The sequence below is a fragment of the Perissodus microlepis genome, chromosome 22 (assembly GCF_051167445.1).
Source record: "Perissodus microlepis isolate ML-2025 ecotype Zambia chromosome 22, ASM5116744v1, whole genome shotgun sequence".
Taxonomy (NCBI): domain Eukaryota; kingdom Metazoa; phylum Chordata; class Actinopteri; order Cichliformes; family Cichlidae; genus Perissodus; species Perissodus microlepis.
In genome coordinates, this window is record NC_140481.1 from 23,185,740 (window position 1) to 23,208,817 (window position 23,078).

The 23,078-nt window shown below is 39.5% G+C and overlaps 3 protein-coding genes across 3 annotated transcripts; 2 read left to right on the forward strand and 1 right to left on the reverse strand.

Annotated features, from left to right (window-relative positions):
- Nucleotides 1–996: 996 nt before the first annotated feature.
- LOC146363219 (alanine and arginine rich domain containing protein) lies at nucleotides 997–2,154 on the forward strand. Its single transcript, XM_084919972.1, has 2 exons — nucleotides 997–1,520; nucleotides 1,720–2,154. Exons 1-2 carry the CDS (start codon nucleotides 1,296–1,298, stop codon nucleotides 1,840–1,842), a joined length of 348 nt encoding a protein of 115 aa, XP_084776098.1. The 5' UTR covers nucleotides 997–1,295; the 3' UTR covers nucleotides 1,843–2,154.
- LOC146363220 (uncharacterized) lies at nucleotides 2,152–8,229 on the reverse strand. The gene is made up of 2 exons (XM_084919970.1): nucleotides 7,774–8,229; nucleotides 2,152–4,014 (listed from the first exon to the last, which is right to left on the reverse strand). The coding sequence occupies exons 1-2, from the start codon at nucleotides 7,969–7,971 to the stop codon at nucleotides 3,727–3,729; spliced, it is 486 nt and encodes a 161-aa protein (XP_084776096.1). The 5' UTR covers nucleotides 7,972–8,229; the 3' UTR covers nucleotides 2,152–3,726.
- Nucleotides 8,230–11,905: 3,676 nt separating this feature from the next.
- On the forward strand, nucleotides 11,906–22,632 carry slc30a8 (solute carrier family 30 member 8). Its single transcript, XM_084919952.1, has 10 exons — nucleotides 11,906–12,238; nucleotides 12,343–12,454; nucleotides 17,703–17,869; nucleotides 18,251–18,397; nucleotides 19,516–19,669; nucleotides 19,783–19,949; nucleotides 20,076–20,188; nucleotides 20,936–21,041; nucleotides 21,135–21,269; nucleotides 21,894–22,632. Exons 2-10 carry the CDS (start codon nucleotides 12,381–12,383, stop codon nucleotides 22,037–22,039), a joined length of 1,209 nt encoding a protein of 402 aa, XP_084776078.1. The 5' UTR covers nucleotides 11,906–12,238; nucleotides 12,343–12,380; the 3' UTR covers nucleotides 22,040–22,632.
- The last annotated feature ends 446 nt before the right edge of the window (nucleotides 22,633–23,078 follow it).

The window sequence follows — 23,078 nt, forward strand, 5'->3', positions numbered from 1 at the left end:
CCTTGTCATTTCTGTCCTGCATGCGCCCTGCTTCCTTGACCTTCAAGACTGATGACTCAATCTTTCCAACCCCTTCATTCGCTCCACAGACCTCTGCACAAATGGAGTCATAGCTCACACCTTACGAGCCTTGACAAGTGATCTGCTCCATCCAGTTCTTCAAGACACTCTCCCATCCATCTTTGCAGATCATTTTATGAGTGAATTACAAATCAAAGCCATTTATTTAATGGCGATTGCGTGCAGGAGAACTTGGCCGAGTGGCTGACATCACAAGGTCTCATTCGGTTTCACGCACATAAACACTTTTGTCAGAGTAAAGAATTACTTTGAGAAAAAGCTGTGCACTTTGAAAGCACTGACTGATAGTGATGTCGCCTCCAAATGTGGCCTCTCACTTTTCACAGCCAGGCTCATAAGTTAGGCTGGAAAATACACCGGACCCCTGTCTCATCTCAATATAGAAGTCAGGAGAAAAAAACTGCTTACTCTTGCCAAAAACCATCCCACAAACCCCACTGGGAATGGACTTAACTTGGGCACAAAGGCCCTGGTTATATTTCACCGTAGGATGGCCTTTGTGCCTCTGAATCAGGCAACACTGAGGCTGTGTCTGCTCCTCGCACAACCTGTCTGTCTCCTAAGCTGACAAGCAAGTCTTATTTAGGGAGAAGCACTGAAAAAGTCCACCGGGGTTTCATGGATTTTGTGTGTGGCGTACACGGGGGCACACACACACAGATTTACACATTGGCACTTTGTCCAAATGAGAGCTCACTCACAGCACATTTCTCACACTGGAATTGTATGGGGGCAGGATTTGCAGAGAAAAAGAAGTAGAGAAAGGGGGGGAGGGTGTGGTGGCACCGGTTGGAGGGGTCTTTTCAGTTCTTTTTGGAGGCAACAATAGTCTTTGTCCAAGATCTTCCACTATTCTTATAAGGGTTACCGAAAGAAGGAGGAGAAGCAGGAGGAGGGAGGTGGCCACGCAGGCGGAGGGTGTTTCTCCATAGTAACAATGACAAAACAGGCCAGTTCAACACCAAGCAGGCAAAAAGGTTATTGGAGCTGCTGAGGAGGCACACACAAACCTGTGGAGTAGAGCCCTGTCCACAGAAGGAAAGGAGGAAGACCAGTTTGGTGAGGATCTGTAAAAGGGGGGCAGTGTTATGTAAAGAAGACAACGAGGCAGGCAGCATTTCCGAAAGCTTTATGACAAAGTGTTTATTAGTCAGTCAAAGAAAGCGCTGGGAGGAACATTATCACAGCAGCCAGCACATCTGTATCCTCCAAGCATGGACCGAGACAGTCACAGTGAGGACACTTTGTCAACTATGGTTCTGGAGAACATAAAGAACAAATTAATCGATGCCTTCAGAGTGACAGGAGAGTCCCGAGAAGATCTCCAGGACTCTGGTTCCACAGTCAGACCGGTCAGCGTGGGCAGGAGTTATCAAGCAAACGAAGAGCTGCGGCGGGCACAGATAGATGGAGCGATAACCTGGCTGAGGTCTGAACTGGTAGGTCATTTAAAAAATTTGACTTTGTTTGCTATTTATCTTTAGTCTTCAACAGGTGGTATTAACAGTCATGGGTATTTTATTCATCTATTATTTTTAACCAAGTTCAATTATGCATATGAAAAATCAAAGGAAAGGACTAGTAATTTTATGTGTAGCTTGGTTATGCTAATTATTTTCTTTCATTGTTGTCATGCAGTTGGAAATGCGCTCCCAGGACCTCCAGCTGGCTCAGACACTGCTGGGGCTCAACACAGAGATCCAGAGACTAAGGAGGGAGAGTTTTGGATGTGTGGAGGTAGAAGGGGGTAACCACCAGTAACTGGCTCCAGCAAAAGTCTTTTTTTTTTACTGGAATGAATAGTGGATAAAGTAAGGACTGTGATGCAAAGATTCAAATGCACTTGCTTATGATAATAACTCTGTTGTATCACTGTAAAGGAAGTTAGTTACCAGTTGCATGTAAAATATCTTTAGTGAAAAAAAAGAAGGTTGCAATATGTTGAATTGTCTTTGATCCTGCTCTTTTCTTTTTTGAAGAAAATTTGCACTTACACAAAGTTGTGATAAGCAAAGTGGAAAGAAAAAAAGACATAAATGTGTGAATGTAAGAGAAGTAAAATGTACAATGTCACCATCTTTGTGTCTTTATTTAGCTGGCATACTGTAACCACTGCAGTACCTGTTTTAAAAAGTGCTATAAAATTCAGGAATGGTTAATAAATACATTCATGTGTCACTCCCAAACAAAAACAAAAAAGCCCATCTTTATCTACATGTAAGAGCATTTTAAAAACTCATATGTCAAATCAGAATAGTTATCTGCAGTTACAATGAACACATGGAGATATAAAAAAACAACCTCCAGGCTGACCTACTGAATTACATTTCTGGGCAGATACAGAATAAATATCAGTGACTTTTCATGTTAATATTTGTCTAGACAGAGAAAACTCTTACTATCTTTAACACAGCGCTTCAAAAGACTGCCTTTAGGTCATTGTTTAATACAGATACTAAAATATAAAGTAACAATATATACATACTGGAAATGTATATACTGTATGATGCTACAGCCAGTGATGGATTAGTTTGGCTAATAAAATACTCCAGACAGCATGAATCGTGAATCCTACTTTTCCTGCTACATCATACTCTTTAAAAAAATTATTTTTTTATTTAATCTGTAGTAGTCTGTAGGAAAACCACTCACATAACTATGACTTCAGTAAACCTGGGTGTACTCTTTTCTCACATGTCACACTGTTAATTTAGTTCCATCAACTTCACACTCCACTTTAAGATTCTTGTTTTAACAAGAATCTTAAAGCTCTTAGAGCTCTGCATGGACACTCACCAGAGTATACCAGTAAACTTTTACATGCATACAACCCAACAGGTGCCTGGGGTCATGTGATCAGTACCTGCTGGCTGTGCATCATAAAAGGCTGAGAATTAAAGGAGACAGTGGACACCAGATATGTGCGGACTTAAAATACAGCTAAAAACTCATCTTTTTAAACTTTATTTGCTGTCTTTTGTTTTGTTTTTGTTTTGATGTTCTATCCTTTTTGTTGTCAAGCACTTTGTGATGTTTATTTTGAAAAGTAATATGCAAATAAAATGATAATTTATTCATGGCTGAAAAATATAGGCAAAACAGAACTGTCAAAAACAACAGTTCCTCTAATGGCCACTTGAGGGTGACTCCAAAAGTAGTTCATCCTGTTAGACTCCAATGTTAAAACTCCCAGCTTACGTCTTGGTACAGAAAAATCAAACAAACACGTGTTTATTATGAATATTAATCGAGCTGGAAGGTGGATGACTTGTGTTATAACTCACCAGCATGTATTTTTATGGATATACTCAACGTTTTGACACTAAAAACAAACAAGTAAACAACAAAACAACATGGCTGTTGTGCCCCACAACTACTAATTAGCCTGTTTTGCAAAAAAACAAAAAAACATTTGTTTTTGTCTAAGGTGCCTTTTTTCATTTACAATGTCATATTCGTGTTATGAAAATAAAAATAAAGTATAAGCCATGACATTGTTGGCTAATTTGTATGCAGCCGTAAATTAAAATGACTTTAAGCTTTGTTTTTTCTTAAGTGAAGCGGTGGAAAATGGGGTCACCGTACTCCACCTTGTCTATGTTAACTGCCTTAAAAGGCACATTTTTGAAAGATTTGTCTGACTTTTTAAGGAACAGAGCTTCTCCTGCAGAACATCCTCCTCGATAAAGTGCCCGAATAAAGCTGCTGAGGCATCTTTAGGCAGGAAATGGAAAAGCCCCCCTCCACTGAGCTGGAGTAGAGACTGCCGCTTCCTTGTTCACTCTCAGAGTCCCAGTAGCTCCCCTCCTCTTCTTCCTCATACGTCTCCTCCTCTTGCTCCTCCTCATACAGCTCCTGCTTGAGCTCCTGGATGCCTGAGTGAAGCTCCATCAGCTGTCGAATCAGGGCTTGATCCTGAGAACGCATCTCCATCTACACACGGAGGACACATCTGTTTAGATTTCACAGAAGCACAGAGCAAACAGACAAATAGGACCAAATACCAAACTGTGAATGAAAGAATTGTGAAGCGAACTTCAGAGAGTTTCTTTCCATCTCGATGAAGCTGAGCAGGAAGTGCTCGCTTTGAAACCGTAAGCCATTTCATTTGAGTGTTGCCCTCTTTCAAATGCAAATGGATCTTTCTGTCATTCTCTTTCTTTTCCTTTATTATGAGAGGCTGTCCAACTACTGGCATTGTAAAATAAGATATTCAGAATTCCATCGAGTGTCCAAGTCTGTGCAAAGCACTCAGGAATGTGGGCCGATCTGCATTTCTTTTCTCGGTTAATTACAGCACCAGGCTCAAACTGAGGCTGAGGCTGTGCATAAAAGATTCTGGTTGTATTTCTTTTGTCAACACTTAATTAAGAGAAAACCGTGATTTTCTTTTTTTCTTCTTTGAGATCGAGCCATCTTGGGCTTCACCTCATTATGACAAACACTAGTCCTTTTCAAATAATGTAGAGGCTTATCAAATCAGCTTCTGTCTGTAGCTGTTTTTTTTTTCCAGGGAGTATGCTAACCACAGAAAAAAACAACCTCAGCACAAAGCTTTGGGACTTTTTGGTGATATTTTATCACATTTTGCTTATGAATTATAAGCGATACTTAATGCATCTTCTGTCTTTGGTGTGTCTGTTTCATTTTCCTTCTTTTTTCTATCCTTAATTGTCTTCGTTTAAGTGTGGGAGAATAATACCATAGAGGCATCTGTGTCATTAAATTCATCTCATGAACACAAAAAGTGGAACAGCTATGGATTGGGGAAACATTATCATATTGTAAATTCAAATGTCTTTAAATATAAGGTTATGATAAAGATTACTTTGAATGAGGCTAAAAGAAAGTTAATAAATCATTATAAAATAATGATGAGACATAAAAAATCTCCTTAGGCGATTTAAATAAGATGTTAAGTTTAGAAACTAATGAAGTAAATAACATAGAAAACAATAGATTTATTAGTCTAGTTCATCTTTAGTTTAGTTGTTTTCTCCCCCTAATGCATTTTGAGCAAAAGTTCTAGAAAAGCCACAAATCAACCTTAAGATGAGTAGAAGCAAAAGTTTTTCCAGAGTGAATAAAGAACTTTGGATTGTTGTATGCATTAAATAACCACATCTACAGATGTGCTCTGTTCAAAATTGCAATGTGATTATATTTGCCTACAATACTTAAAAGGTAAGTACACTAAAAAGAGGATAAAAAGCCAGGTTTTACAATAATTATACTGTAAACAAATTCAAGTACTCTGTAAGTAATAAGTAATGCGCAAGTAATTTCAAGTATTGCATAACTTCATGTATTTTACAAGAAAGGAAACATAAATGATTCTGTAGGTAAATTTAAGTGTTGTGTAATTTCTTAGTAATTTTGTGGAAAACTAACAATATTTCCAAATCTTACATTGTAAGTACACTGTACTTTTCATGGCCGCGGATTGCACTATGGAGTGGCTTGACCTTGGCTTCCAGGTATTTTAAAGGAAAGGAGGTCCTTTTGAAAGTCTTCTTTGAATAGTGATTGTAAAAGAAAAGAACATTAAGTTGACTTGACCCCATCACGATAAGGTCACATAGGCCTGCAATTTTTGATGGTACTTATTTTTTCTAAATTGATAAAAGGACAGTTGAGTAATGGAACAAAACAAAACAAAACAAAAAAAGTAAACAGGCAAGATGAATCCACTCCATAATATGGCCTGGCCATGGTGTATAAAGTATATTTAAGATGTGAGACGGGGAAATTGTTTTCTTTTCTGTAAAATTACCATAAATTCTACACCACTTAAAATGATTTATTCACTACTTTTATTTATTTATAATTAATGTGTAATTTATTTACATTATAGCTTTTTCTGCATTTCCTGTAAAAACCTGATTTGTTGCCCCTTTATTGTATTGGTTATCTTTATGTATTTGCAGGTAAATATAATTACATTGTCATTTTAAGTAAAACACATTGAAATTCTATTTGATTACAGGAGAATTACACACTTTGTCACTGACTGTATTATGAAGTGTTACCATATGTATAAATAAACAGAAAATCTGAACTCTGAAAATCTGAATTTATTTTATTTAAGGAGGCCAAAGTGCGACAAAAAAACGGAGACTGTCTAATTTTGTATTTTTACATGCAAAGCTCGTCCTTCTCATAAAAAAAAAAAAAAAATGCAATGTGAGCTAAAAGCTTGACATCATCTAATAAATAGACTTGAAGATTATTTCTGGAATTTAAAGGTTAAAGGTTTTAGCCTGAGCACCTCCCTTAAACTATCTGAAGGAAGGTGAAACAGACAATTTAAGGATCTCATTCACTGCTGCTCCTCTGAGGCCTGTTTCCAGGATGTCTCTGTTTCTCCTTGTTCCTCTTCTGTCCGGCTCCCGCTCAGACTGTTTTCTTCTCTGTGTGCTCAGGACACTCGGTTACCATGACGAGCAGTCGCAATAAATGCCAAGCGATAAATCAAGCCGTGACAATGAGCCTTGCACTCGCAGACACACAAGCACATGCACACACAGCCTCTTTGCATGGTGACGGTGGTTTAAAAGGGAGTGACGCCGTAAGAACATGACTTACATGGAACCGGAGGAACAAAGAGGGCAATAACTTGGGCCTCACACACAAAAACATCAGGGCTGACCATAGAAGTCGTTCTGATGGTGGGACAAATGACTAGATCTTTATCACAACAGACAATAAAAATGTTTTTAGACTTCCCACAGACGTCACAAAAGGGCCATGCAGAAGAATTTACAGGTCATAGAATTTGTTGCTATTTAGTAAATGAGCAAAATTGATATTTTATATTCACCTCAGTTTGAATTTGGTTGAATAGAAAAATAAAATGCTTTCAAACAATAATTCATGCTTTGTTTATCTGTTAAATTCAACTCATTTCACAATTCACTTTGGAAATAAAAGGGTCATTTTAACCCCGAAATTTCAAAGTCTACTCTCACCTGTGCAGATCACAAAATAACACACATCAGTGGTGAAGGAAGTATTCAGACTGTTTCCTGAAGCAATATAGCCAATGTGGCCCTATCTATGAAATATTTGCTGAACAGTGACCACTCTGACTGTCTGAAAAAGAAAAATGCAAAACTATGGGACAAGATTTCTAATCTTAGTGAACTAACCCAGTAATGTTTGTCATATTCCATCATTCGGCTAAAACTGCTAAATAAATTCATGAATTTGATCAGCAGATTAAGCAAGTCCAACAAAATCCATTTGTTTAACTAGAACATTTACTACAACAACATTGTACTATTGTCCTACAATGTTTTACAAGATTTAAGGAAATTATATACGAAATAGTTATTTCTTCATCAAAAATGATTGAACCGGACTTACACAGAACTTTGAATCGCACTGACCCAAAGTTCTGAAAGTGTTTTAAATTTAATTTTACATGCACAAGATTATATTTTTTTGCATGCAGCTTTTAGTACAGACAAATAATATTTTTTAAATCTTTATTGTGTAAATAAACATCCCCTATTCCCAGAACGCATAGTTTTGTACAACTCTAACATGAGCTGCCACAATAAAACTAAACAGGGCTTTAATATAGTTGTAACAGGAAACAAGAATCTGCAGGTGTTATATACATATAGCAAGACAAAATTTATTAGGGATACACCGTTTCCCTTACAGGCTCGATCAGAGTCCCAGTCTTACCAGTTCCCTTCGCAGCCAGGCCAGTGCACTCTCTATGTCCAGTTTGCTTGCTTCTCCACCAGATGTGCACCCTTCCTTGACATGGTTGGTTCTGGCCTCAGGGTCCCTGCTCGTGCTCTCTTGTGCTCCCTTGCAGTCATCAAAGGTGGAGGTCTTGCAGGAGAAGTCCCGCAGTCTTGTTAGGACCACCTCCATCATGTTAGGTCAGTGATAGTTCTTCTAACCGGAGTCTCTTCTACACCCTCTGCTGTGTCTTGCCTGTTTTTGGCTGTAATGCAGCTGCAAACAGCCTCGTCTTCTGTTATGAGCCCTGCCGGCTCGGAGGACTTAAGAGGAGCTCTCTCTCTCTCCCATTCTCATCTTTCAAACATGCTCCTTCCTCCCTCCCTCTGCTCTCCTCCTTTTTCTTGCTGTCTGTCTCGCAAACATTAGCCCCCAACTGCTTGGCAGAGTGAACTGGTAGCACTGGTCTGGCGAATGCCACCGAGCTGGTATGACGTCAGTGAATTGTTCGGATGCCTGATGTGGAGCTGTTTGGTTTTTTGTTTTGTTTTGTTTTATTTTTTTTTAAATCAGACACACAAACACAGAGATCATTAGGAAGGAGATGAGGGAATTAGGCCGGTGGTTGTCTTGAAGATGACACAAGTGTCCTGTTGTGTAAACTCACACAGCTTCAGTGAGTTTTGGTCTGTTAAAAGATGATGGAAGGTGATGATGCTGACAGAGACATAAACATTAGCTAGCTATTGTGTACGTAGAGCTCACTGCCCTGAGTGGCCTACGTCAGGGTCAGGATCTAAAGAACAGTGTGAACAGCCATGTGTAACTAACCCTTCTCATGCCATTTTCCCTTCACTCTATAGCCCCTGGCAACCCACTTCTCATCTATTCGCATGCTTTGGTAAACCAAACACAGGCCGGCTGTACGGAGCCTGCATCGACCAAAATAGCCCCAACACACTATTTTTAGAGTTAAACTGACTCCACTTTTAGACTTGTTTAAGAAAGCAAATGTCACCCCTCTCAAAAGGAGCTAAAAAAGTCTTCAAGTCTCATTGTGCAAGTGTGTCATGTTCCCACTGCTGCTTTCAAAAGGAATGAAAAGAGCTGATGTAAGTGTTTTAACGTCACACACTGCATTGGGTGAAACTCTCAATTATATTTCTGCAAAAGGCACTTTGTCTCAGCCTGTCAGCGGTTGAATGTAAGATCGATTTAAAACTGGAGTAAGCGTCATGGTTTTGGTATCCCTGGACAAAAAAACATGGCACAAGAAATCTATGGGACAATCATTTCTAACAGCAGAGATGGCGTGAACCAATCATGTTGCTGTACTCTTGCACATAGAAGTGCTGTTAAAAAGTATTGCCCCCCCTTCAGACCTCCTTTGTTTTTTATTTTTTGCCATATTTGTCACAGTTAAATGTTTCAGATTGTAAAACAACTTTTAGATAAATCTGAGGAAACACAAAATGCAGTTTTTAAATGATGATTTCATTTATCAAGGGAAAAGGGGATTGAGAATCTACCTGGGTGTGTGTGAAAAAGCAATTGCACCCTGAACCTAATGATGGGTTGTGTCACTATTGGCAGCAAGAACCACAATCAAGCACTTGCTGAGTTAATCATTGCTTTGGAGAAATTTTGTCCCACTCTTTTTTTTTTTTTTTACACATTTGTTTCACTTCAGCCATATTGGAGGGTTTTTCAGCAATAATGGTCTGTTTACGGTTGTGTACAACCCATCTCAATCAAATGTAAGTCCAGACTTTGACTAGACCACTCCAAACCCTTCAAACCCTCCATTGCTTTTAAGTACTGATGTAATGTCTTGTGGAAAATCCTGCTGCATAGCCCAAGTGTGCTTGATCTTTGGGGAACAAATGGCTGCACATTCTCCTTTGGGATTTTCTGGGTTTTATGAGTTTTTATGCTTCAAGTAGTAGTTTTAGGTCCACTTAAAAACAAAAAATCAATCAGGGGTTCCTCAGGGGTCTGTCCTTGGACCATTATTGTTCAACCTTTACATGCTCCCATTTGGTACTTTCATAAAGAATCATATCATGGCTATAATATCTCATTCTTTTGCAGATGACATTCGGTTGTACCTATCATTTTCCTCATATTATCTATCTCCTGTTCACAAACTAGTAAGTTGCACTGAGGAAATGAACTGCTGGATATGTATGTATTTATTCTTGACTCAAAAAGTCAGAGACAGAGAATTTGTTCATATTTATCATGCCCTTCTCTGAAACACACAGCAAACAAATCAAGAGCCTTGGCATTATTTTGGACAGTCACCTCAGTTTGATAATCACATCAATATGATTACCAAAACTGACGTCTACGACTTAAAAAGTATATAAAAAGTCAACAAGTTATTATATTAAAGTGACTAAGAAATTGATGCAGTAAATGGATTAATCCATGCAGGATTATCCAAATCATCATTAAAATGACTTCAACTCAATGCAGTAGTAGCCAGTAGCGCATGGAAATGTGAACATATTACCCCAGTATCCAAGTCTCTCCACTGGCCCCCAGCTCAACACAGGCTAACCTTTAAAATCCTTATGTTAGTTCATAGAGCTCGTAATAGTTTGGCCTCCCAGTGGATCTCTGACTTGCTCAGCGTCAATAACCAAATTAGACCTCTCAGGTCGTCGGGTGCTGATCCTTTAACTGTTCCTAGAATTAGAATTAAGTGTGCTGAGGTTGCTTTCAGTTTTTGTGGTCCTGCTCTTTGGAACAAGCCGAACGCTGATCTGAGGTCAACTGGAACAAACTCAAAACCTTTTTATTCTCACAGGCTTACTGTTCAAAACTTTATATATGTGTGCGTTAACTTCTATTTTATGTTTTCGTAAAGTTTGTTTTGTTTGTGTTTTTATTGCCTTAACACTTCGCAGACCTGCACTGGTTTATCTTAAAGGAATGTACTGTATAAATAAAATTATCATTGCGCTTGATCACCTTGTAGGAAGCTTAATTTTGAATTAAAGGTTTAATTCAATCAAAAGAAAGAAAAAAATACTAATGTTTGCCCTGTGATTGCTCCAATCTGTACTCATCCCACCACCAACTTCTCCATCTTCTTCCATTTCCTTCCACTGACCTCGCCTCCTCCACTCTCTTTACCACCGTTCTCTTCATCTATTATCACCTTCTCATCCCAGCAGATCAGCTATTCAAAATCATTAAAAAAATCAATCTCTATGATCGATCAGATTAAAAACACTGTTACTGCCTACTGGTAACGTATCAGCATTTACTCAGCAGGGCTAACGCTTTTAATGCCAGTTATTCTTTCAAACATTTCATCATGCGGTGTCCGAGTTTTGCTTTTAACATCATTTTGATAACTAAAGCGAATAAAGACACACTTTAAAAATAGAAACATAGATCTAAAATAATGAAGTATATAGAAGTGACTGACATGTAGGTCTGTTTACGTGGATCCTTGTCGCCATCTTCTGGTATTTTTTTTTTTTTTTAAATCAGTCGCCAAAACAAAAGCGAGACTAAGTTTTTTAGAAAGACTTGCTACCCATCCACTATCTTGAAACTCCCCCGGGGCTGTTATTGGCTCATTACCGATCCAAATAAAGAATAAACAAAAACAAAAACATCACCGACATAGCTGCTATTTAATCCACCCACAGATTGAAAATTAGTGTAGTTTTTCTTTTCTTTACCTGTCAGCTCCACGCGAATAATTCTTCCTTTTTTTCTGTTTCTGTTTCTGCAACTCAGTGCAAAGCATTTCAGGTTAAACTAACAATATGCTCCACACTGCCAATAGAGACTCAGTGTGAGTGGCTGTTCCCATTCAAAGTGAAAAATAAAGTATCTCATTGATAAGTTAATTCCACTGTACGTGCAGGTGCTTGGGAATCTTTCGGGGGTTAAAATCGGGGTGTTAAGTAAGACTGCTTTCATCGGAGACGAGTTTTGCTGAATTTGGAAATAATGGCTAAGTGATAACGCAAGAGGAAAGGGCGCACGGCCCGTGTGGTTTGATTATGTAATCAGTGAGTGCCGGCTGATCAGAGGAGGTGGGCGGACCCCGAAGAACTCGAGCGGTAGTTTGGGATGTGTGAAACAGTGAAATCCTCCCCCGATTAGTAAATTAATCAAAGCGGAATTTGGGTTTTGAACACAAAATATTCATTAGCTTTAGGAAATTCAGGAAAGCTTCGCTCCAAATTATTTCGCTTTAATATGTTACATTTATTACAGAAGTGTGTCTGTTTTGGATCCCATGTGTGCCATCACCTCCCCCGCCGTCCTTCAGGCCGGTCGGCTCTGCGTTTGCACACGGTGCAAAGCGTTAGTCACAAGATTGCATCAAAATCTTTGCTCCTTGCACCCCAATTCGTTAGAGAAGACATCCAGCGGCCGCTGAAAGACGTCTCAAGAAGGCACAACTAAAGATCAGAGAAGAAAACAAAGATTTTAAGTGAGATAACTGAACATTAATTTATTATATTATATATATTATATTATTATAATTATTGTTTTTACTTCTTTTTTTTGTTTGTTTAAATACGTTTTTGTTTTTAGTCTGAGTATTTTTCCGACTGTGTGAGAAGACAGCAGTCATGTTTAAAAGCAAGGATCCAGAGAATTTTCACCTGGTGTCAGAAGAGAAGAAGAGATACAGCACACCGGAAAGGTAAACGATTAAAGTTTGTCTTAATAGTGTTTCAGATTGGAGTAGAGGAACATGTGATTCCCTGTTTCCAACAATAAACAGGTGAATAAAAACAAGCTTAAAAATATTCATTGTGCTTGAAGGTTTGGTGTTAAATTGTATTTTAAATCAAAAGAAACAGAAAAGGGTAGTTTCAAAGTTTTACAAAGTGCTTTGGGGAGTATCTGCTCACGTTCCTCTGTGACCTACTGGTTTTCCACACGGGACTGGACTGGTCTGGGGGTCTGATGAGATTAGCTGTGTGCAAATGTGTGTCTGACTTGGCTCATTTAGCTGGCTCTACTTCTGCTTAATAGGGAAGTGTGCACAGAGTGCAGCAGCAGCGCATAGACCCACTTTTAAACACTCGTTAATCAGCGATTGTTTGTTTGGTGTCTTCTGATGTTAATATTGTTATTGGGCCTATTATTTATTAGGTTACAAGACCAAGTCAGTTTTAGTCGGGGGTTACAATGAGGTGTAACAATCGTCGTGCCAAAAAGTGATTTCCGGTGTTCCAGGTTAACTGCTTTTATGCTAATTGGTTAGATTTGTTTACAGATTGGTCATTTTCATCGAGTGGTCTTCTCTGTCTGCCAGTGTGTCATGCGGATTAACCAGTTAACCTGGAACACCGGTATTTGCCAAAAAAAAAAAAGAAAAAAATTTTTTTTTTAGCGGTATTTAAACCGCTGCCAAGGACTTGGTGATCTATAATCTGTCAAGCACACCTGTCATGGATGATATCAAGCCAGAAAGAAATACCGTTATGAAGTAGATAACTTTTGGCAAAGTGACTTTTACATATCGTTTATTTAATCCAGGTAAAAACGCACACTGACATATAACAATGTAACATAACAGCTCTGTAAAGATAGTTTATGCACATTGTTGTCGAATTTGTTATTTATTTGTGGACTGCAGCTTGGTGTGTAGGTACTTGCTCATTAATAAGAAAATAATGACTTCCCAAGCGCTTTTTCTCCTTCGCATCCCTGTGATGCATTCAAGAGTTGGGAGTTCGCCTTGTAATCGGAAGGTTGCCGGTTCAAGCCCCGGCTCGGTCGCTGTGTCCTTGGGCAAGACACTTCACCCGTTGCCTACTGGTGATGGTCAGAGGGCCCGGTGGCGCCACTGTCCGGCAGCCTCGCCTCTGTCAGTGCGCCCCAGGGTGGCTGTGGCTACCATCACCAGTGTGTGAATGTGTGTGTGAATTCATAAAAGCGCTATACAAATACAGGCACTATACAAATACAGGCCTTATACAAATGTCTTTGTATATATGTATAATTATACCTGTATTTGTATAATTATACATTATACAAATACAGGCCATTTACCAGGCACCAGTCTAACCGGCTACGCTGGTTAGACTGATGTTTTTAACCAACACCTTTTATTGCATGTAATGCACAAACACACCAACAGAGGGCAGTAATATCCCTTCAGTAAAATTACTATTACAACACTCCCACTTAATTTTACCATGGAGTTCACTTACTTGACTGCCATTGCTTATTTCTTTAAAAAAACAAACAAAAAAACCCATTATGCACCTATATCACAGTGTTATTAGAAAATAAACATTTTCTCTTTTGTTTTGAACTCACACAAAAAGTGTCCATCTTAGACAAAACTATTATTCTACATTACAGTTATATGCATGACATCTTAACATAAGCATAGTATAGGCATGTTAAGTATATGATAACCCTTTTAAACTGAACACAGTCCAATCTTCCCTCTGAGATACTCAAACTTTTGTCTAGGCAGTGGTTTGGTTAACATGTCAGCCTTCATGTTTTCTGTACAGCAGTACTTCAGCTGGATTTGTCCATTTTGCACACATTCACGAATGGAGTGGTAACGAATATCTATGTGCTTTGTTCTTGCATGATCGACTGGATTTTTTGCGATTGCAATTGCTCCTTGATTGTCCTCCAGGATCACTGTTGCTGTGGTCTCCATTCCAAGCTCAGTTAGTAGTCGTCTTAACCAAACTCCTTCTCGTGCAGCTTGGCTCAAAGCAATATAGTTGAAAGTGCAACTGTTTCTTGTTTCTTGCTAAGCCAACTGACTGCACCTCCTGCAAGTAGAAAGATGTTTCCAGTTGTAGAACGTCGATCGTCTTGATCACCTGCCTAATCAGCATCTGAATACCCAACCAAGGTTCCTGTTTCTGTCCTTTGATATTTGAGCCCCAGGTTTAGAGTTCCTTTCAAATATCTCAGGATTCTTTTCACAGCTGTCAGGTGTGTAGTGTTTGGGTTTGCATTGAACCTTGACACCACACTCACTGCTTGTGCAATATCTGGTCGTGTGGCCATGGCAGCATACAATAAACTCCCAACCATTGACTGATACATGCTTGGGTTTACAGGTTAACTGACATCATCACTCTTTCTTAATTTGACATTTGTGTCAGCTGGAGTTGCTACTGGATTGGCACTGTCCATTCCATACTTTTGTAGTATGTTTTCAATATACTGTCTCTGATGAAGAATGTTCCTCTAACAGCTGTATATACCTTTCAGCATTGATGGTGCCTTTCCAGGTTACAAATTTCAACTGTCTGACCACAAAAAAGTGTTTCACTTAACCTCAGTCCATTTTTAATGAGCTTTGGTCCAGAGAAAACAACACTGTTACCGGATCATGTTGTTGTATGGCTCCTTCTTTGCACAACAAGTGTTCCTGAGCCCATGCAATGATTTCCGCGTTAAAGCCCTGTTTTTGAAGCAATACTGCTCAAGGGCCTAAAAAAATCACATACATTTTCACAGATTTTCGGCCTTATCGCTTACACACAGAGGTTTCTTTTGAGTACCTCTTTTCCTCCTATTGCTCTGCTTCACCCAATCTTAGGGTTTCTCCACCTGCCAAATCCCAAACATGGTTCCAATGCTAGAATGTCAAGCATGTGTAGGAGAAAACGGTCATCTTTGTATAGGTTATTGGTGTGACCTTCCACAACAGTCCCAATTTGCCATGATTTTCCCACCTGTTTGTCATAGTCAATGACATCAGTAGTCATGAAATGTTAACATAGACTTGAATTACTGCACACCAAAGGCTGCCTCCCTCTTAACTTTGATCCACATCAGTTTGCTTATTGAGCAAACAAATGTACACAGGATACCAAAGCCACAGCCCTCCTCACCACACTGAACCACCCAGGAAGTCTGTCTTTAACACAATCACCTCCACTGCTCCTCTAACCTCATACTTAACGCTGGCTGTCGTCAGAGCTGTGTGCTAAGTCCTGTCCTTTATGCTTTACTTTTTGTTTTGTACAAACGTGACTGCAATCCAATGGACCCCACCAACACCCTTATTAAATTTGTAGATGACACTTGTGTTGCTGGATACTTAACTTGACATATAGATGAGGTTCAAAAACTGTCTGTGTGGTCCTCTGCAAACAACCTCAAACTCAACACCAGTAAAACCAAAGAGATGATAAAAAGTAAGGCCCGACCCTCCACTAAAGCAACAGATTATGGCTTTAAGTTCCTGAAAACTCATATTGCAGAGGCACTTAGAGGTCTGCCAAGACAGCAGAAATGGTAAAAGAAATAAACAAAAAAAAAAAATCTACATAGAGAATACATTTCCTGATAGTTTATGCAGAGCAGTCACATAGAGGAAAAGCTGTTGGTGGCCTTCTACCCCTCAGTCATTGTAAGCGTACTGCATCAGTGTGGTACTCTGGAGAATAAACCTTTGCAGAGGGTCATCAACACTGCCCAGGAATCAAGTGACTTCCCATGCTCTGCTTGGAGGACATCTCCAGCTCTGTGTCTCAGGAAGTCAAGGAAAATAATGAAATTTTTCCACCTTGGGTGGCAATTGTTCTACCTCCTACCCTCAGTCAGGCACTCTAGGCATAAAAGAGCTGGACAAACATTCTCGAAACAAAGTTTTTGTTCCCCAGTTCAACCAGAACTCTCACCTCTTTTAATAGCTATTCTTTAGTGAAAGGCATCCCTTTAAGTGATTCCCTGACTGTACAAGTATGAATGTCTTCCTTTAAATCAGACTTAGGGTACATCTAGTCCTTTGGTTGTACCTGACTGACCTGCATGCAGTCAACGGGAAAATAGGATTAAAATGTATGTGATTTGTTCATCGAGGTAACTGGATATGTGGATAGGCTAATAGAACTGGATAAAACTGTCAGGTATTACAACCCATGGCTGTCTAAATCTGACAGGAAAAAATGACTTTTGAAATGGATACAAGATAAAGTTACTGAAATGAACACAGAAATTTTGCACTGTATTATACATCAGAAAGTGTGTACGTTAGTGCTAAAAATAACCATGTTGTTGATGTTTTAACTAAAATAATTTCGTTAGGGTAAGAGCACTGAATCACAGGACTTGGAGGATCACGAGACTGAACATGGTGACAGAGGCTACCACACAGCTGTCAAGTGGCTCAATCAGGGCAAAGTGCTAAAAAGAGTATCGGACCTAAGAGCAAAAATTTGACAGTTAGAGGAAACTCAACGACATTTCAGAGCTCTCAGATGCAACACGAAAGGCAGGTCTTGCATTTGCTGTTAATGTGATTAAACTTCGTGTTTCCACCTCAGATACTGAACTTGACTTTAATATTCAAACATAAAGCAGGCTAGATTTATTTCATTGAACAAGAGAAAATAAATCAAAAGCTGCCAACGACATAATTAAAACGCAAGCAGAATAGCAATGTGCCATTGCTATTAGCACATAAAGTCTTGAAAATTTTCAAAAACATCCACATTTTTCCTCACAATTGGAGATAATTTATCTGCATTTCAGGAGCAGGACCACACCTCCATACACTCCTTTTCCAGTTCTTTATCTATATATGAATCCCGCTGCACTATAAGCTGTTCTTTCTTGTGTTCATACCCCACCCTCTCTTTTTCTATCCATTTACTACTCATTAGAATGTGGGGATCTACTCGGCCCAGGAGCTGCCATCAGTCCCCTCTGAGGGCTTCCCCAAACCACAGCCTCAATTCATATTCAAGCCATCTGCCATTATCTACAGGAGATGCTGTCAAACCTAAATGAGGATGTGCTAATTAACTGTTTGGGGAAATGTTGGCATTTTCACTATAACTATTTTACATTTTTATTGCCTAATTGTAACTAATCTACCTCTAGAAGTTTTTGTTAATGTTAAGGGTTAAAAATTTTGTCCGCAACTCATTGCATTCATTCTGTTTTTGTGTATCCAGTGTGCCAAACCACAAGATCTTACAGAAAGATGGCACAGGTAACATTAAGCACTGCCATGACAACAGCCGTGCTCAGGAGGATCGAGAGACGGAGAGGAAAGTTGCCAGGAAGAGGCTCTACCTGGTTTCTGTCATCTGCCTGATTTTCATGATTGGTGAAATCCTCGGTGAGTCACGGTCGTTTTCTGCTTTTATTTTGTGATTATTTTTTTGTTCTCATTTTCTCGGTGCGTATCCCATGACGACAGCTGATATTTGCGTATTGTTTGTAATTCAACAATACACGCTGCCATTTCTGTTATTTTCTGTAACCTCTGACCATCTCTGTCTTCCTTCACTCCTCGTACTTCTCTTTCCTCTCACTTGTCTGTCCTCAGCCAGCTCTCTCACACCTACTTGTGGCCACCTTACTTATTATTCTTGAATTATATATATATATATATATATATACATTCTGTATCCCTACAAGTGTAAATCTGACATTGCTGCACTAATATACCAAGTAGTTAATCCATTTCGCTAACTGTCCTGGTTCTCTCCTTCTGCAGGTGGGTATTTCGCAGGCAGCCTTGCGGTGATGACAGACGCTGCCCACCTGCTGGTGGACTTAACCAGCTTCATCATCAGCCTGTTATCCCTTTGGCTCTCCTCCAGACCAGCTACACACAAACTCAGCTACGGCTGGCACCGTGCAGGTACATCATTACAGGATGCGTCTTCCAGTTAGTATGTAATTTATTTGAGCTTTTCTTTATTTTATTCATTCCTTTGCAACTTAATTTTCACCAACATGGCACGCAAAATAAGTGGATGTCACTGCAAAATAGCAGAGCTTTCAGTGCCATATGCTAGGAGTTACATCCTGCATCCACACATCACAGATATATTTATAAAAGGTCACATCATAGTCTCAAACTAAAAGATTTTTTTTTAACTTGATAGATTATACTTTGATACATTTATATTGTTTGTTTACATTTTGTGTTTTTATGTTTATGTAATGTCGTAAACATAAAATCATTAAAAGCCACAAAAAGTTCAGTGTCTTTTAAATTCGTCAGTTCCTGACCAGTTTCAGGAACACAGCTTACCCCCAAAACGTTCTTTTGGGTAAGCTGTGCCTGTAGCAGCTTGTGATTCGGCTGTTTAGTACCATTGATTCCTCCTGCACATTTTCGGCTACGTTTTCTCTGCAGTTTTTCAATTTATCAGTGAGAGAATAACCATCATCATCTCAATATAAAGACTAATACTCATAGCATCGATGTAAGCTACATAAGATGCTTTTAATTGTGACTGTTGCAGAAATAATGAAAAATGGTTTAGCAGCATAAACCCCAAATAAATAACAATATAAAAATGTGGAAACAATATATGAACAATATAGTGCAAAACTGAGTCAGTGGAGTGTATTAAGACCTGCTCTAGTACACTTAAAAGTGAAGCTGGACCAGTTCCTCAATCAAGAACTCACAAATGCCACCAAATTCCTGGAGGGAGGTTGCTGAAGCTATCGGAATGTGGAGGTGAGGGAATATAGAAAGAAGTGGAATAACTTGAGGCACAAATATCTTTACCTCTGAGGAAAAAACAAACTGACTACAACAAAAAGCGGGGACCCGTGAGGGAAAAGAGTATCGGTATTTTATTTGTTTCTATTTTCCCGTCTAAATCAGGTCTTACTGTGTGTATTTTTATCAAGTCATCTTCTCTAACTGCATATTGAAATTTGAGCAATTTGCTGTTTCTTGTTGTTTCCAGCAGTGTGCATGACTGCAGATCCTGTCTCTCTCCTTGTTTCTTATTAATGCAGAGATCCTGGGTGCGCTGCTGTCTGTTTTCACCATCTGGCTGGTAACAGGAGTGTTGGTTTACCTGGCTGTGGAGCGCCTCATCAGTGATGACTACACCATTGAGGGAGATATCATGCTCATTACCTCCGGTTGTGCTGTGGTGGCCAATATCATGTGAGTAAAGTGAAGGCTTGTTCATTTTGGAGTTTGTGATTTAATTAAAGCCATTGCAGAAAGGAAGGCAGCACTTTTCTGGAACTCTTGAAGAATGGTCCTTCTCTCAACAGCATGGCGGTCGCCCTTAATCAGTCTGGCCACGGCCACAGTCATGGTGGGCTCAGCTTCCATGGGCATGGTCACAGTCACAAGAAAGGAAGAGACAAGAATCAGATCTCAAACAGCACACACTCGAGTGATGGCTGTACGGATGTAGAGCAAAATCATGGTGATCACGGTAAGTAAAATAACGTTTTTTTTATGCCGTTTTAATATTATAGGTCATTATCCTCATATTAAAATGGAAGGAAAATGCATATAAATATTTCTGTAATTGATTTTATTGTTATTCTTCTTCTGCCAGGACGGAGAGCTCAGCAGGCCAATGCAAGTGTGCGAGCAGCTTTTGTGCACGTGTTGGGAGATCTTCTCCAGAGCATCAGCGTGCTCGTCAGCGCCATCATCATCTTCTTCAAGGTAAGGCCTCTCCCTCTGTTTGCACACACAGTGTGACCCAACAGTTTAAAACAATTTAAAAGTTACTCCTGAAGTTGTGGATGTTATTTTGATAATTATTAGTCCAAAATTTTCTTAAACCCAGTAGCTAGTCTCGTGCAGCGTACAGTGGCTTTGATGTAACAATTCCTGCATTATTTTTAGCTTCCAACGCTCAATATTCTCAGCACTAAAAACACATTCCCCCCTGAGAAATGTCGAGCAGCACAAAGCTGGGGCTGTTTCCAACAGGAAAGATGGTACCATGTTCACTGTTCACATGCTGTTCAGTCATTTCGTGCCTTTCTGCAGAGTCCTCAGTGAGTCCAGTGTGTTGTAGATCTTTTCCCCAGACTGTCATTACTGCCAAATTAAGGCCTCCTCTTATATAAGATGTAATTAATTGCCACTGTCCTGTGTTCTTTAATGAGAAGCAGTTGGGGCCTTTTTTCCTCTGTAACTGGTGCAGATTTTTACACTGAGAAACTGAGCTCTAATAAACAGAACTTTTTCATAAATAGCAGTTGTATAGCAGACGGTGTTTTTCAGCTTGGAAAACTGACAGCACCATTTATGGTGTTACTGTCTGCCTCAATTGGAAAGCACTTTGGGTCAACTCCTGCTGGTTTTAAATGAGCTATGTAAACAGAAGTGAATTCACTAATATAAATTAATTTGTTTAATTAAATATTCCTGCTATAACTCATTTTCTCCGTGCTTCTCTTTCAGCCAGAATATAAGATCGCTGACCCCATCTGCACGTTCGTGTTCTCCATCCTGGTCTTATGTACCACCTTCACCATCCTGAGAGACATCCTTCTTGTCCTGATGGAAGGTGAGGCTGAAATTACTAAATCAACACTGCAGTGCAGTGCTAATGTTTTCATTGGAATCAGAGGCTGATTTGTCTTTTCTATCCATGCCTCAGGTACTCCGTCAGGGGTGAAATACAGTGAGGTGCGAGACGGCTTGTTAGCAGTGAAAGGTGTTACAGCGGTCCACAATCTTCACATCTGGGCCCTCACCGTGAACCAGGCTATGTTATCGGCACATGTAGCCATAGGTAAGAAAGAATAGGGGGGAAAATGCTACTTGATGGGTTCTTTTGAAAGACGATAAACACGTCAGTAAAGTGTACTGATGATGCCATAGAACAAGAGAGGCAAGCGGTGTTTTCCATTAAATTTCTGTACGAACTGACTTTGTTTTGCATCCAATGTATTGAACGCCTGCTGGCCATTAGAAATGCAGCTTTAAGGCACGTCCTTATTAATCACATCCATCGTCTATGATGTAGTCTACGGGGAAGACAATGGATGGTATAAGAGGACATACACTATGCTGCCAAGATGGCAACCACTTAGGGTGAGACATATGCACTATTCCACGCTCAGCTTTTTAAGTAATATGGATACACCATCTGGGTTCTTGTAGAGGACTTTAAATAGCTGTACTTGATGGTATGAATGTACTTGTGCACTCAAAATAGTAAGTGCAAGACTGGAACAACATAGTCTGGAATAAAAACAAATCTTAGTTATTTAGATAGGTTGCTACTATGTCTCAGCCTTTTTTTCTTCCTGGTCATCCTTCACCAAAACATAAAGCTCATAGATGCAATATAAATACAAAAGGTGACTAACATTGGTTTATCGCCAATCCCTTTGTTTTCCTCTCTCCTCCACAGATGAGTCAGTGGATGCTCAGACTGTCCTCAGGGAAATGACACAGGCTTGTTTTGCCTCCTACAAATTCCACTCCGTTACGATTCAGATGGAGAGGCAGGCCGACCTGAAGCCTGGGTGCACACTGTGTGAGGACCCTAAAAAGTAGGAACCCGCCGTAAATCTTCATCTGATCCCAGCGAAACAAAGCCAAGATTTGTCTGCTGTGGTGCATGTGTCGATGACAGTCGGCGCTGCTGCTGGGGACCTTGAGGGCTTAGTGACAAACTTGCATGACTGTGTCTAGAGTGCCTTTGTATTGACAGACCTAAAGAAATGTTTAAAAGAGCAATGAGGGTGGCTTTTGAATGCAAACGATTTTACGGGAAACACTAATGTCCCCCATCCTCCTTTGGGAAGTTTTATCCATTCGTAGGTATAGTTTTCATGATCAATTTCTGCTTTTAAAAGTGTTCATTGTGAAACTGAAATCACTGAGGGGTTTATGCAAAACTGCAGTTCAAAAGTCTCGTGTCAGTGATACAGGGTGTTGTGGTTTTGTGTGATTAAGTAATTATTCACTTTATTGACTTCAGACATCTGATACAAACCATCATTTGCACATTCTATCATAGTATGTTTTTCTATACACTGACTGTTATACCAGACTCCTGAGTGTAGTTTCATACATGATGTCAACACTTCTTCAAACTTTGCATAAGTAAGGTGGAAAAACTCAATAAAATATTCATGTTTTTCAAATACTCTGTATTCTGAGTTTTGCTCTGTGTCAGTGGAATAAGAAATGAATCTTGGGGGGAGGGGTTGATTTCCACCATAACTAACCCCCACCTTTTTGACCTTGAGCCAATTTGCAGTTTTCAGTAAACCTCGGGGGCTGTTTCGTTGTACCACCGGCCTCTGACATGCTGCAGACAATCAGATATTAATGGCTTGTGTGAGTTTGACCTTCGTCTATCCACCTGTGTCCTGCAGTGTGAGCTGCAGGTGTCCTGAGCTTCAGTGGCGTGGACAAGGTAAACATTAATAACAACTGACGTGTAGCTGGCACCAGCCAGCTACATCACTCATTTTATATTTTTAATGGACATATTATTTATTGTATTAAATAAAGCATTAATAAACATGCTAATAAGATAAAACTCATTTTTTTTGGTTGACTAGCTACTTGCTCACCTCTTGATTCA

Bases quoted from the DNA above. Each gene is read 5' to 3' on its own strand.
- LOC146363220 (XM_084919970.1), bottom strand. From the start codon at position 7,971: ATGATGGAGGTGGTCCTAACAAGACTGCGGGACTTCTCCTGCAAGACC. The intron at 4,015-7,773 runs GTAAGACTGGGA...CTCCGTGTGTAG, and splicing joins CCTGGCTGCGAAGGGAACTG to ATGGAGATGCGTTCTCAGGA.
- LOC146363219 (XM_084919972.1), top strand. From the start codon at position 1,296: ATGGACCGAGACAGTCACAGTGAGGACACTTTGTCAACTATGGTTCTG. The intron at 1,521-1,719 runs GTAGGTCATTTA...GTTGTCATGCAG, and splicing joins CCTGGCTGAGGTCTGAACTG to TTGGAAATGCGCTCCCAGGA.
- slc30a8 (XM_084919952.1), top strand. From the start codon at position 12,381: ATGTTTAAAAGCAAGGATCCAGAGAATTTTCACCTGGTGTCAGAAGAG. The intron at 17,870-18,250 runs GTGAGTCACGGT...CTCCTTCTGCAG, and splicing joins CATGATTGGTGAAATCCTCG to GTGGGTATTTCGCAGGCAGC. The intron at 20,189-20,935 runs GTAAGGCCTCTC...CTTCTCTTTCAG, and splicing joins CCATCATCATCTTCTTCAAG to CCAGAATATAAGATCGCTGA.